The sequence below is a fragment of the Phalacrocorax carbo genome, chromosome 2 (genome assembly GCF_963921805.1).
Source record: "Phalacrocorax carbo chromosome 2, bPhaCar2.1, whole genome shotgun sequence".
NCBI classification, from domain to species: domain Eukaryota; kingdom Metazoa; phylum Chordata; class Aves; order Suliformes; family Phalacrocoracidae; genus Phalacrocorax; species Phalacrocorax carbo.
Genome location: NC_087514.1, coordinates 32250990 through 32264377, shown reverse-complemented (window position 1 = coordinate 32264377; position 13388 = coordinate 32250990). Strand labels below are relative to the sequence as shown.

The 13388-nt window shown below is 47.6% G+C and overlaps 1 protein-coding gene across 4 annotated transcripts in view; it reads right to left on the bottom strand.

The window, feature by feature from the left end:
* ZNF704 (zinc finger protein 704) overlaps positions 1 to 9759 on the bottom strand; it is a 105894-nt gene extending 96135 nt beyond the window's left edge. For 2 of the 4 annotated variants that reach the window (XM_064442500.1, XM_064442501.1), the window contains exon 1: positions 9073 to 9758. In XM_064442500.1, coding sequence (XP_064298570.1) covers positions 9073 to 9354 — 282 coding nt within the window. In that variant the 5' untranslated portion in view covers positions 9355 to 9758. Of the gene's footprint in view, positions 1 to 9072 lie in introns of all 4 variants that reach the window. The other 2 variants (XM_064442499.1, XM_064442498.1) reach the window with 2 other exon arrangements.
* Between the last annotated feature and the right edge of the window lie 3629 nt (positions 9760 to 13388).

The following is a 13388-nucleotide window of genomic DNA, read 5'->3' as shown; positions in this document are numbered from 1 at the left end:
ACAATGTTTCATGGGAGAAGAGCCTTCACAAAGAACATGAAGATCAATCAAGCCCAAACTCAAGCCCAGCCCAGCCCAGCCAGTCAAATGAGTGCTGTCCTCTAAAGGAGGAAGACTTGCTCCCTTTCTCGCCTTCCTTTTCCTCCCTATGCATGCCCTAGCTGTGATATCGCACCTTTTCATCTGCACTGTCAAGATGCTTGACAAGCCCTTCCCTGAGTTACCTTGACTTACTGAAGTTACAGAGTCTACAGACTCTCTGCTGCACAGGTTTCCTGCTGCTTCAGTAACCCACAAATGCACAAAACAAATTCTGACACAAGCCCAAGGTAGCTAGTGCCTGGCTGGGAGCTGGAAGAAGGACAGAGAGGGGAATGCTTTACTCTTTCTGGAACTGATGAAACATCAAATCATCTCACCATGGCTCCACAAACACCTCCTGGCTTTACCCAGTGCCCAGGCACGAAGCGTGCTGTGCGCCAAAGGCTGCTGTTCCAGCAGAGGAACCTACCAGCATGGAAAGGGAAACACCTGCAAGACCAGCCACTTCTCTCCTGCCCTGAGAAAGTAAGGACAATTGTTTAGAACAGTGGTGGCCACGCATGTTGAAGCAAAATATCACTGTAAATCCTTAGCAATCACCAGTTCACCCTTCTTCCCTTTTCCGCTTTTTCAATATAGCTCTGTAAGCCAAATGAGGACCACCTTCCATGGCCTTATGAACCACAAGCTATGAGGAACCACCACTAACCTAGACCTAAGAGCAGCAAGAAGTGCATCACAGTGTCCTCTTTAGAAGTATTTTAAAGTAGAAAAATCAGATTTTTTTCCTTTGGCAGTACTTACATTTGTCACAATTACATTAAACAAAAAAAAACAGGACTTGTTGAGAAATACAAGGTCAAAAGCATTTTTGATCCAAAGAGAGTTCCTTCTGCCTTTTCAAAGGGATATGCATGTATACATAAAAGATCAGGTTGGCTCAAATGTTTAGCTACCAACTTTACAAAGTCCAGTTTATAGAAGGTGATTGTACAGTGTGTTCTCTATGTCAGGATGATGCCGGCATTTACCACTTTATCTGCTGAAGCAGAAAGAATTAAGTAACCATCCAGTCTTATGACTGCTTGTCATAACCACACTGCCTATCTGAAGTTCAAGTGACCTTTTATCTGCTATGTTAAAGAAATACATTGAAGGTGGTAAAACAATGAGCTATATAATTTCACACTTCAGTTTCTGATCATTGAAGTGTTTTACCTTCCCTTTTATCCTGTGTCCAGTGATCGTAATGGTCTTCTACAGTCTGAAGCAATACTTAAAAATTATTAGGACTGCTCTGGAAAGGTTAGGAGACTAATAGTAATCAGTAACTTGCAGTTAGATAATTGGGCTGAAATCCCAAATCTGCTTAAACTAGCGGGACTTTTCCATCAACGTCAGCTGGGTCAGGATTTTATGAAAATTTGATTCTTTATGTTTTGCAAAAACACCAATAAAAAGATCTGTATTTTTATCCAAAGTTCAAGCAACAGAAGTTGTTCAGCTTCCTGTCTTCATTAGTTTTGTTGTCAAACAACAAATACCACCCACACATGTACTTTTTAATACAATGAGACAAATGTCACCGCAATCATCATTTGGGATTGGAAAGCTTGGCAACGTGCCAGAGCGGCGAAAGCGATCCCATCACAGATTGTTCAGCAGCAGCAACAACACTGAACTCCTGCATGCTCTTTCTGCAACATGCTACAGTAAAACTTCAACACAAGTTCATGAGATTGAAGCTGATCTTGGAACGTTCCTTTTTATTCACTTTGTATTTCCTGTTCAGTTTTCACAAATAAACAAAAACACTACTAAGAGTTTCTCAGCCTGCCATCCTTCTGTAGTCTTTGGGCTGGCCTCAAGCAGCAGGAATGGTCAAGCTGCTCTACTGTTTTTAGAAATAAGCAATTCAACAAATCACTTGAGAGTATTACAAAGCCAATGGGCACTCTCATTCGGGGGGGGGGGGGGGGGGGGCGGTGCATGGGGAGAGCATCATTGCTCAATCCACAGCAGTATTTACAGAGCAGACACCAGCCAGGACCAGCCTGCTCCCTACTGCCCAAGCAGCAAAGCTCCCATCTTTGAGATGGCCAAGAGGCACAGTCTGAGGCACAGATTTATCCCATAGTCTGCAAAGATCTCTCTGGTGCTCTCATGGAATTTCTAATCTAGCAGCTGGAAAAACACAGAGCAGGACTTGAGGGTTCAAAGCTGATCTACAGGACTGTTAGGCTTCTCTGTAACCTTGGGTAAGAAGCAAGTTTGGAAGCGCACAGGGTCAGGAAAGGAACAGATGGTCCATGCGTCCACACTTGTCAAAAGGACACATTACAAATGTTAATTACCAGACCATGCAAAGCACTTTCTCAATACTTAGTTTTCAGATGCAAAAAAATATCACTTATATCTTCAAGAAGGAAGACGCAGGGAACTACAGGCTGGTCAGCCTCACCTTGATTCCCAGGAACATGATGGAGCAACTAAACGCGGAAACCATTTCCAGGCATATGAAGGACAAGAAAATGATTGTGAGTAGGCAGCATGGCTTCACCAAGTGGAAGTCATGCTTGGCCAGCCTGGTGGCTGGATGAAAGGATGAAAGGACTAGCCTTGTAGACGGGAAAGCAGTGGATATTCTCCATCTAGACTTCAAGAAGACAAAAGACTTCAAGAAGGCTTTTGATGCCATCTGCTGTAACATTCTGTTAGACAAGCTGTTGATGTATGAGCTGAACAAGCAGGTGGCAAGGTGGGTTGGAAACTGCCTGAATGGATGGGCCCAGAGAATGTTGACCAGCCCCACAAAGTATAGTTGGAGGCCAGTAAATCGTGGCACACCCCAGGGGTCAATACTGCATCCAGTCCTGTTCAAAGTCTTCACTTCTGATCTGGATGATGGGGCAGAGCGCATCCTCAGCAAGTTTGCAGATGACACAAAACAGGGAGGAGTGGCTGATACACCAGATGGTGATGCTGCCACACAGAGAGACCTCAGAAGGCTGGAGAAATGAGCCAACAGGAACCTCATGAAGTTCAACAAGGGAAAATGTGAGGTCCTGCACTGGGGAGGAACAACCACGCTCGGTGCTGCCCAGCTGGGAAGCAGCTTGGCAGAAAAGGTGCAGGGGTCCTGGTGGACACCAAGTTGAACACAAGCCAGCAGTTTGCACTTGTGGCAAAGAAGGTGAATATGTCCTGGGCTGCACTAGACAAAATATTGCCAGCGGGTAGAGGGAGGTGATCCTGCCCTTCCACTCAGCACTGGTGAGGCCACACCTGGAGTGCTGGGTCCGGTTCTGGGATCCCCAGTACAGGAGAAACATGGACATACTAGAGGGAGTCCAACGAAGGGGCGCAAAGATAATGAAAACATCTCTCCTGTGAGGAATGCTTGAGAGAGCTGGGACTGTTCAGCCTGGAGAAGAGAAGGCTTATATATGTCTATAAATACCTGAAGGGAGGGGGCAAAGAGGACAGAGCCAGGCTCTTTCCAGTGGTGCCTGGTGACAGGACCAGAGCCAAAGGGGACACGCTGGAACACAGGAGGTTCCCTCTCAACATCAGGAAACACTTTTTCACTGTGAGGGTGACGGAGCACTGGTACAGGTTGCCCAGGGAGGTTGTGGAGTCTATATCTCTGGAGATACTCAAAAGCTGCCTGGCCACGGTCCTGGGCGGCCTCCTCTGGGTGTCCGTGCTTGAGCAGGGGAGTTGGACCAGATGACCTCCAGAGGGCCCTTCCCACCTCAACCATTCTGTGATTCTGTGATAAAGACCAAGCAGCACATCTCTATCCACTGGTACATACTGCATACCTGAAGCCGGCCAACCGATTGTTTTTGGTCTAGAATGAGTTCAGTTGAGAACAGTCTAGTAAATAAGCACCAAAACTGTTAGTGGCTCCACCGTACCCCTTTATTCTCACATAGTCACAGTTTTCTAATTCAATTCCATTTAAGGGCAAAGTGGTTATGCTTGGTCTGTGTCCAGCAAACAACAACAACAACAAAATTACATTTAAAATCCTCAGCAAATTACTCCCATTCATTTTTTATTATGGGAGAGTGGAGAAAAAAACACCGTCTTACAATGTCACCACCCCCACCTCTGCTTCTAGTAATCCATAATATGTATGAACTTTTTTTTTGCTTTAATAAAGAAGAAAAAAAAATCCCAAATCTAGTCTTGCAGTTTCCACACCAACTTCACTAGCCAGATTCTCACTCAAGGACTATAACTAACTGAATGAAGTTTGAAATTTAAAAATGAATTATTATCTACTTACAAAAATATGGCTTAGCTGCTAGTGTTTATCTGCCTCTCTTGTCTCACACTTTAGTTGCTCCCCACAGTCCATCAGTATCCATTCAAAATATCTCATGTTACTCTCCAACTTCACAGAACAGGGTAGAGCAGGATCATGCTTGTTCTGAGTTTGTACACAGCCTAGCCTAACAGGATCCTGCTCCAAGATCAGAACATGAGTTCTGGTGTTGTAATAACTAGTAGTATTTATAAAAATATCTTTATCATTATTAGTCTGAGGACACATTTCAGTTTTCTCTTAGGTTAGCATGCAAGTTACTGATGTGCCTTAGAGATCTCTCCACCACTAAATGAATCTGGCATTTCAGGTTTGTATTTTGCAAATTGCCAGTTAAAATATATTTGCACACACATATGAAAACTAAATTAAATAGCACTTTGCTAGTGAAGAAAAAAAAGCATGTTTGTTTTGCCCAAGATGAGCCTATGGTTCATTCAAACAGTAAATCTGAAGCTGAAAGTCTGATTTAAAGGACAACAACAAATTCACACCTAGCTGTAGAAATAATGCAGGGAAAATGAGCAAAGGAACAGGGAGTGAATTCAACCCAGCCAAACAACGCATGTAAGTAACAGGCAACTGATTTCTTCCAGACAAACTCTGAAGATTCTTCACACGGATATATCACACAGATGTTGTCTCTTTTTAAAAAAAAAAAGGCAAAACACCAACCCAAAGCAAAACAAACCACAAAAATCATGTCCAAAAGCATACTTTTTCCTGGATTAACCTACACTCCTACCAATATCTGCCATCCCCGCTCTGAAACCTCTGGCACAGATTTGCATGCGCCTGTACTTTGTACTTGTTACTAATTCCACTTTGCAAGGTGGGCAAAACTGAGCCCAACGTGTATGAATTGAAGTCTTGCTTACACAGCTTGGGCTTTTGTATTCCTCCTGCGCCACAGCACAGCTCTCTGGGCCTTGAGTTTTCAGACTCTTCGTCTGCTCATTTCCCATGATTTTGGGAGCTGTGTATTTGCAGGAACAAATCCGTTTGCGGGAAATTCACCCTTCTGAACTACCAACAAGTGCTCATGCACAAGCAAGTATCTGGAATGGATAATTGCACAGGTGCTTATGGTAAGGTAAAGGGCAGAGACCACAGGAACATAGGGCTTGAGGAACAGGAGCAACCCCCATAGTCAGCTGGGTCCATATTCTGAGCCTGGGGACAGAAAACAGGCTGGAGCTGCAGAGGCAGCTCAGCTGGGTTGAACAGATGAAAGCACTAACCCCTTTACTATTTGTAACAGGAGAGAAAACATTGCACCATGTTGGCAAGTTATCACAAGCCCAGGTTCATTACCAGCTCAAATCTTCAATCATAGTGCTTTAGTGGTTTACAGGCAAATTAGCATAGCTCTGCAACTTGCAGTGAGACTTGTTCACCAAGTACCAGATAAAGTCAGTATCGCAGACCGCTGACAGACCCTACTTCATAACACATTCCCTCCATATCACCAAAACCAGCAGTTTCCATGGAATTAATTAACCTCAGAGTGGTACTAACATGGCTGCTTGTGGTATCAGAACCAAGCTCCATACAAAAGATTAAATAAACAAGACTGCAAATTAATCCACGCTTCCAGACAAAGTACTGGTAATTACGCTATTTGTTCTTTTTCATCTCCTTTCAAATGGTTGGAAATCTAGATGCAGCCAAAGCATCGAGTATGGGTTGAAAAGAAAGAGTTTCATGCACAAAATGAGTCTGTAAAATCAGCACCTTGGTGTTATTTGTTTTCCTACACAGATGAATGAACTAGTGCTGACAAAATAAGAAATCCCAGCACTTCTCAACAAAGCTCTACAGGCTCTCAAAGTCTTCCTGGCTACCCTGCCATCACCCACCAGTGACATACAGAACACTCGTGCCTCTTCTAGCATCATGTTAGAATAGCAGGGGGGGAAAAAAAGAGAGCAACAAAAGTGTTCTCCAGTGTCCTCCTCTTGGACATCTTTGTGGCTACAGCAGTATAAAGAAGCAATTTTTTTATCTTCCTTGTGACTAACAGTCTCTCTCACGCTTTTTTTGTCGTATCTGTTCTCGCCTTCCAAGACTTTAGAAATTGGAGAAATAAGACTTGCCTTTATAAAGTATTTATTACTGTCTTCTCTACCCCCACACTTAAGAGTGAGGGTCAAAACCAGACCACCACTGGTGCAAACACACAGTGGCTTTTCTTCTGGTGGAGACAACACAGCTGAGACCTGATGGCGGAGGTAGTTTCCATCTTGACTAGTGGACCAAATTCTCAGGCACTTTTAAAAAATACTAATTCCATCACAGACGCTATGATGCATTCATCCATTAGCACAGCCACTCCATGGAAGCGATTTTGTGAAGAGCCCATGAAACCTCTAGCTTTAAAATGCCATTCCACCCAAGGGCACAGACATCAAGCAGCACGTGTCATCTGTATCTACACCACACGCTAAAACATTGTGCGCTGCTTTTTAATTGCATTCTCTGGGTAGCACAGACTGCAAAACCAGTACCCGGACCACTCTGCTTTCAAGTCTGATTCAGTTCTGAAGATTTTCAGGTTGTCTCTTGTTCTGAAGGGTACTGGATAGTGCAATAATTTATGCCCTGTCTCAGAAGTGGACACCCCTTCAACTCTCTTTGCTCCCGGACCCCAGCTCGGAAGGCCAGGTTTGGGAGTCAAATGCTGCTCACCCCACACCAATTCTCCGTTTGGCAGGAATCCTGTTTGACAAACCACAGCCTGATCATGCCAGCTCTATTACCCGCCTGCAGTTTTGCAGTCAGTCCTCTGCATTCATTTCATGCCCGCTTTTCTCACTTCTAATCTCTTGCTTTAAAATCACTTGGAAGAAGCTTTAGATGAAGCTTCATGTACCCCTACATATCTATCCCTAAAGAAATATACAGAAAGCAAAACCAGGTTCTCTAAAATGTTAAATTGTAACAGTTTTCCTAGTTTATAGTACTTAAAAGCATGCATACTGAAAGCAAAACCAAGGCAGGTCGTGAGGGTTAGAAATATTCTAAAGTCAGTAAATAACTGCACCTGATTACTGAACTACAGTGCTGCAGATAACTTGAGGGTTTATTATTATCATCTCATCTATAAGGCCGATTTACTTCCCAGGTAAATAAATACATGTGAGAACAATCTTATATGCACATATAGTCTTAAAAGCAAGAGAGAAATACCAGTGACCTTGGTTTATATTAACAGACCCACTACTTGAAAACATGCTGAGGGCCAACAAAGTACACTCTGATAACCCACGTTATATGGAGATTATACCTATGTAATCCAGCTGATGTTTCAGATTATTGAGCTCCATTTGAAAATTTCACTCTTTTTACCCATCAGCTGCACAGGGGAAGTTTCTCTAAGGCTCCTCTATCGCTTGGAGTTTCGGTGTGATGGGGAGACTGATGGGACCAGAAGCCCATCAGCACGTCATTCATCTTTAGGCTACCAGTCAAGTGCCAACAGGTTTTGTAGCGATGAAGTTATCCCAGCCTGACAGGCCTCAGCAGCACGGACGGTCTGACCCAGCCAGTCCATAACCACATCTCGTGGCCTTTGACAGACTCACTGAACAGCTACAAGGACAAGGTCCAAAGACCCACCTGGGTCGGATCTATCCTGTCAATGCTGTATCAAACTTGCTCTGAAGCAATACGTGGCTAACTTCTATTTCTGCTGCTGCTTTCCTTTATGGAATTTTTTTTGTTGGTTGTTTTGATTTTGCTTCCTTTTTTTTTTTCTTCTATGTATACAGGGGAGACCCCAATGGTAACATGGCACTACTACTAGGCCAACCCTGATCTCCTGTTAAATAAGAATCATTATCTAGATTTTAAAAAAAATAAAAATCAATCCATATGGATATCCTTTAAACTTTCATGCACATTTATTTTTCATAACCAGTGCACACTTATCACATGAATCCCCTGCAGACTTACACACATACTTAACCCTACTCTCCGGGTTATCTCAAGAGAAAAATAATTATAGAAAACCTCTCAGGATAAAGTAATTAAGCCTAAGTCTGCAGCACCTCCGCCTGCAAGCGTTCAGCAGGTTGCTCCAAAAGCGCCGAAGTCAGAGGACTGCCCAAGCGCCCTTCGATGGGATGCAAACCGGGCCTCCGCACAGTACTGCTGCATCCAGAAACTTTTCCCAATCGGCCGGCCCCGCTTCCCGTACCAGGGCCACCTTCCCCCGCAGGAGCCCGGCACCGCGCAACCCCCGCGCCCCGCCGGCACGGCTCCAGCCTGGGAAACACCCCGGGCACAACAACCTTCAGCACCCCCGGGCAGCCCCGCCGCCGCGCTTCACCCGGGAAAGGCTGTGTTCTCGGTGCGCGAACTACTTCAGGCACCGGTGACCCCCCCCTCGCCCGACCCCGGAGCCCCGCAGCCGCCGGGGCCAGCCCGCCGCCGCCGCCTTCCCGGCGGGCCGCACCGGGCGCCCGTTTCCTCCGGGACTTGTTGAGCGTGGCCCGCCGCCCGCAGTACCCCCGCCGCAGGCCGCCCGGACGGGGCCGGGGCCGGGCACGGCGCCCGCCGGCCCCCCCCCCCCCGCTCCAGCCCGGGGCACCGGCTGGCCCAGCCTGCCCCCCGGCCGGGCCCCTCCGCCGGCACCGAGTCGGGCCAGGCGGCTGCCGCCACCGCCCCGCTCCCGCCCTCGCCCTGCCGGGACGCACCTTCAGGCTCCCCCGGAGGGGGCCCTTGCCGTGGCCGGTCAGCGCCGGGGGGGGACTCCCCAGGCCGCCCTCCTCCTCCTCCTCTTCCTCCTCCACCTCCACCACCACGTCCTCGTCTTCGTCCTCCTCCTCCAGCGCGGCGGCGGAGCCCTCCCGCCGGGGCGGCCTCCAGGCGCTCTCGGGCTTGGGGGGCCGGGCCCCGTCCGCCTGCGCGGCCGCCGGCCCCGCGCTCAGCCGCCGGCTGCCCATGCTGGAGCGCTTGGCCAGGCGCCGCGCCTGCATGGTGCCTCCGCCCGGCCCGGCCCGGCCCGCCTCCCGCCGCGCTCAGCCCCGGCTGCGGGCAGCGGCCCCGCCGCGGGCGCGCAGCGGCAGCGCCAAGCCCGAGGGGCGGCGGCGGCGCTCACCGGGGGGCGGCGGTGGGTGTGTGCGGCGGGAGCGCCGCGGCCATGGGGGCCCGCGGGCGCCGCCGCCCCGCCGCTCGCCCACCTGCTCTCGCCGCCGCCCTCCTCCTCGTCTTCCTCCTCCTCCGCCGCCGCCGGCCTGCCCGCCCGCCTGGCCCGGCGCGGGTCCGCTGCCGCTCGCCCTTCCCCGCCGCCGGTCCCCGACACCAAAACCCGGACTGGATTCCCGCCGGGCGCTGCGCGGGGCCGCGCTGCCTCCGCCCGCCGCCGCGGGGGGTCTCCCTGCGGAGCGGCGCCGGCCCCCGGCCCGCCCGCCCGCCTGCCCCGGCCGCAGCCCGCCCGCCGAGGGGAGCGCGGTGCCGGTCCGGTGCGGAGCGGTCCCCGCCGGCCGCCGCTTCCTCCGCACCCCCGGCCTTGCCTCCGCCCGCACGGCGGCAGGGCCGGCGCTGCCCGGCCAGCGGGATTCGCTGCCGGCTGTCTCGGGCCTGGGTGAGATTAAATTATTTCACCTACCTCCCCCAAAAAATCATACATGGGGAAAATGGAACTTTTGGGAAAAAAGCTGAGAAGATACTTGGGGGTTTTCTTTGGAGGTGAAAAATCGGAGCAGGGCAATCTTTAGCCTGTTGAGAAAGCTATCCGGGATAGTCAGGGCAATAATTTCCAGGCTAGGTGGTAGTACCTCTGCGCTTTAAGCTTCAAAACACCTTTCTGAAAAGTTTTTTAAATTCAAATAGTCTCCAAACAGAGTCTTAATTTATTAACCAGTCACTGCATAAATTTATTATAGGCTTCCATACCGTTTATTAAAACCTCCTGAGACTGAGTTACACTTCAGGTTGCCACATGCTTTTCCTCACCTCTTCCCCCATGAATAACCGTTAAGTCTGCATTTACATGGGGTTTTTTTATCCATATAGGTATATTCTTTCTCACTTACAAGCGAATTACAGTCACTCCCTTTCTGGCGTTCAGCACCTTTCTCCCCACACATTCTGATTTAGAGACGTGCCAACAGGCCAAATCTACACGTACTCTGTCAGCACGGGGCCAAGCTGCGCCTCTAATGCTAGGTTAATTTGTCCCTGTCAGAAAGTAATGATATTTATTCATTTTGGAATATAGCATAACAGCACCTTCCATGCAAGAAATTGTAGGTAATACAGTACCCATTCTTAAACAAGTAATATGAACTATGGAAGTTGTTTCAATTTTTTCAACCCAACCCCACAGAGACTCTGCATCTCCGGGTGAGATCTGCAGCAGGATCATTGGCAAATTCTGGCATTTCAGCTCTTCTAGCAGGATTTCCCCATGCCTCCAAGAGTGATGTTTCCAGATGTTTTACTGCGGCTTTGGCCGGCCGCACTGCAGTGCCGGCTCAGCCCACCTCACAGCAGAACAGCGGTCAAAGCCCCTGGGGCACGCCGCCACCACCCTGCCCGCCAATTTTCCTGCCACTGCATGAGTTTTCCTGCCACTGCACTCCTACCTTCTTGATACCTTCTTGAGTGGATCAGTCATGGTTTTTTGAAGCTGATGTTGCATAAAGGATAGATCTGTGGAAGAAAAAAAAAGATGAATGCGTTTTAGTTTTAATTCTAAACTGAATGTTCAGAATTAAGGTTTTGATTTGACAAAAACTTACACTTCAGTTTTGCCTTAAAAGTGAATTCCACCATGAATTCTTAGTTCCTTCATACTCATACCTCAAGGACATAGAAATGGAATCAAATACCTCCCAGTATTAAAATTATTTTAAGTATTTTGTATCATTTGAATACCACCTAAGTCTGTGATCTTCTGTAGTGGCCTGTGTCCAGTTATCTGAATTATAATGACGTTACAGAAGGTCCTGTTCCTATTTGCCGCATACTGGGATAAATGTTGAGAGACTTCCTTGAGGTTTTCAAAAGTCTGTATGTTTTAACCGAAGCGAGAACAGAACCAAAATTAGAAACTGCAGACACTGAATGTGTTACCACTGAATTGGATCATACACGCTCCCATGAACGCCACAAACAACAGAATGGAGACCAAAGGATCTCTTGTAGAAAACAGTGATAATAAAGGATAGTTGGGCTGGCGCAGGTGCATCTGTTAACTGCCGGGACACCTCACACTTCAGCCTCTCTATGGACTCTGCATCCAGCCTGTTTGTCAGGTTAGTTCCGGGACCCACTGTAAGATGCAGCTGACTTGACGCCTCTCGCACTGAGGTTTTGGGGGACAAACATAAAAGCAGAGATTGTTAATCAATAATCAGGCCTTTAGCTGTCAGTTCAACAGCAACTGTTGCAAAAATTACTAGCTGGGTTCTCTGTTTCGGGAGCGTGGTGGCAGAAGGCAGAGGAGAGAGGCTCGGACAGGTTCTTAGGGATGCATAAAACACATCAGGCCGGCCTGCCTGTCTGCCAGAGGCTGCTCCATCCTCCACGATGCCGCCTCTTCTCCCCCAGGACTCCGGCAGGTCATGGCTCCTCAGCTCTCAAAGCAGAGCAGGATGGCAGGTGAGCCCTGGAAAAGCTGGGCAGGATGATGGAGGAAGAGTGTAACCAAATTTTGGTGGAGAGGGATCAGGAGGGAAAAGGAATGGCGGGTCAGAGTTCACTGGACTGATGGGCAGGGCAGTCCTGGGAAGGGGTTTAAGGAAGAATAGTGACTTTTGATTAGTAATCATCTGAGCTGCTAATGCTTTTTACTCCTGCTGGGTTATCAAATGCAATGAGAAGCCAGTGTTGACAACTCTACAACAGATTGGTTAAAGATTTCTAGCACTTCCCAGGCGAGCCAGATTGGAGCTGTAGTAAGAATAACTTCTCTCACAATATTTGATACAAACAAAAGATAAAAATTACGGTTTGATCCATTTCTTCTATGCTGTCTGACTTGCAGTATGAATGGAACTGAAGCTGAACCCATATTGCCCTTCCAGTGCTTCCCAGGGGAGTTAAATTATGGAGACAGTTTTCTAAGGACAGTCAGGGAGTCCTAGATACAGTCCCCTTAAGTATCTTTATATTCACAAATAGTTAAGAGTCAAACACAAGCCATAATTCACTATCACCCATCAACATTTTTTTCCCTGAGACTCAGTCTTAGCACTCTTGGGGTGAACTGCTGAACAATTCTGGCCCGTAGCCACGTCCTGACATCAAGCAAATTCTTGTGATATACGGGTAATATGGTAACACTTAGCTCAAGAGAGATATCTCATGACTGTCCTACAGCATAATATGCCTCTAACGGAAGTGCAGGCTCTGTTTGTAATAACTGTTTACATGTCAATGATTTCCAAGCTTATTAAAAGTTAATGTGCACATTTGCACTCCCTTTGTGTATACAGCTTTCCAACACAGCAGAAGTGGCTCAGATGCTTCTTTGCCTCTAACCTTAGCAATCAGTTCGTATTTCCAAAAAAGAAATGCCTCTCTCTCTCTCTAAAGACATAAGAGGCAATTCGAATGGTACGTGTATGTAAGCATGTATCCCTCCAGAAGCTCTTCTAGAACAATCTGTGAAGGTCAATTACAGCAATGGCTTTGCAGTTCATCTTGAATAATTATTGTCTAACTTCTTTCAGTAAATCCATTGTTCAGTTCTGTGCACCAGCCACAGGAGAAAACCTAGCTTTCCCTGGCACTGCCTTAACTAGTTGGTACTGATTAATGTCCAGTGGAGTCTTCTTACAATACATGCTTTTTCCAAATATTTTGTACGGTCCATCTTTCAGTTAAATATTTATCTAATTTTTAATATAATTATTTACTGATCTTTTTGACATTTTGCTCCATTCAGCTAGTGCTACTTTATACTGTGACCATGACTGCAGGCAAAGCTTGACTGACACCAAGGTGGGGGAGGAGACCCTTGGAGAACCTTGGCTTTGAAAAGCAGAGGTCCTCCTGTGGCGCT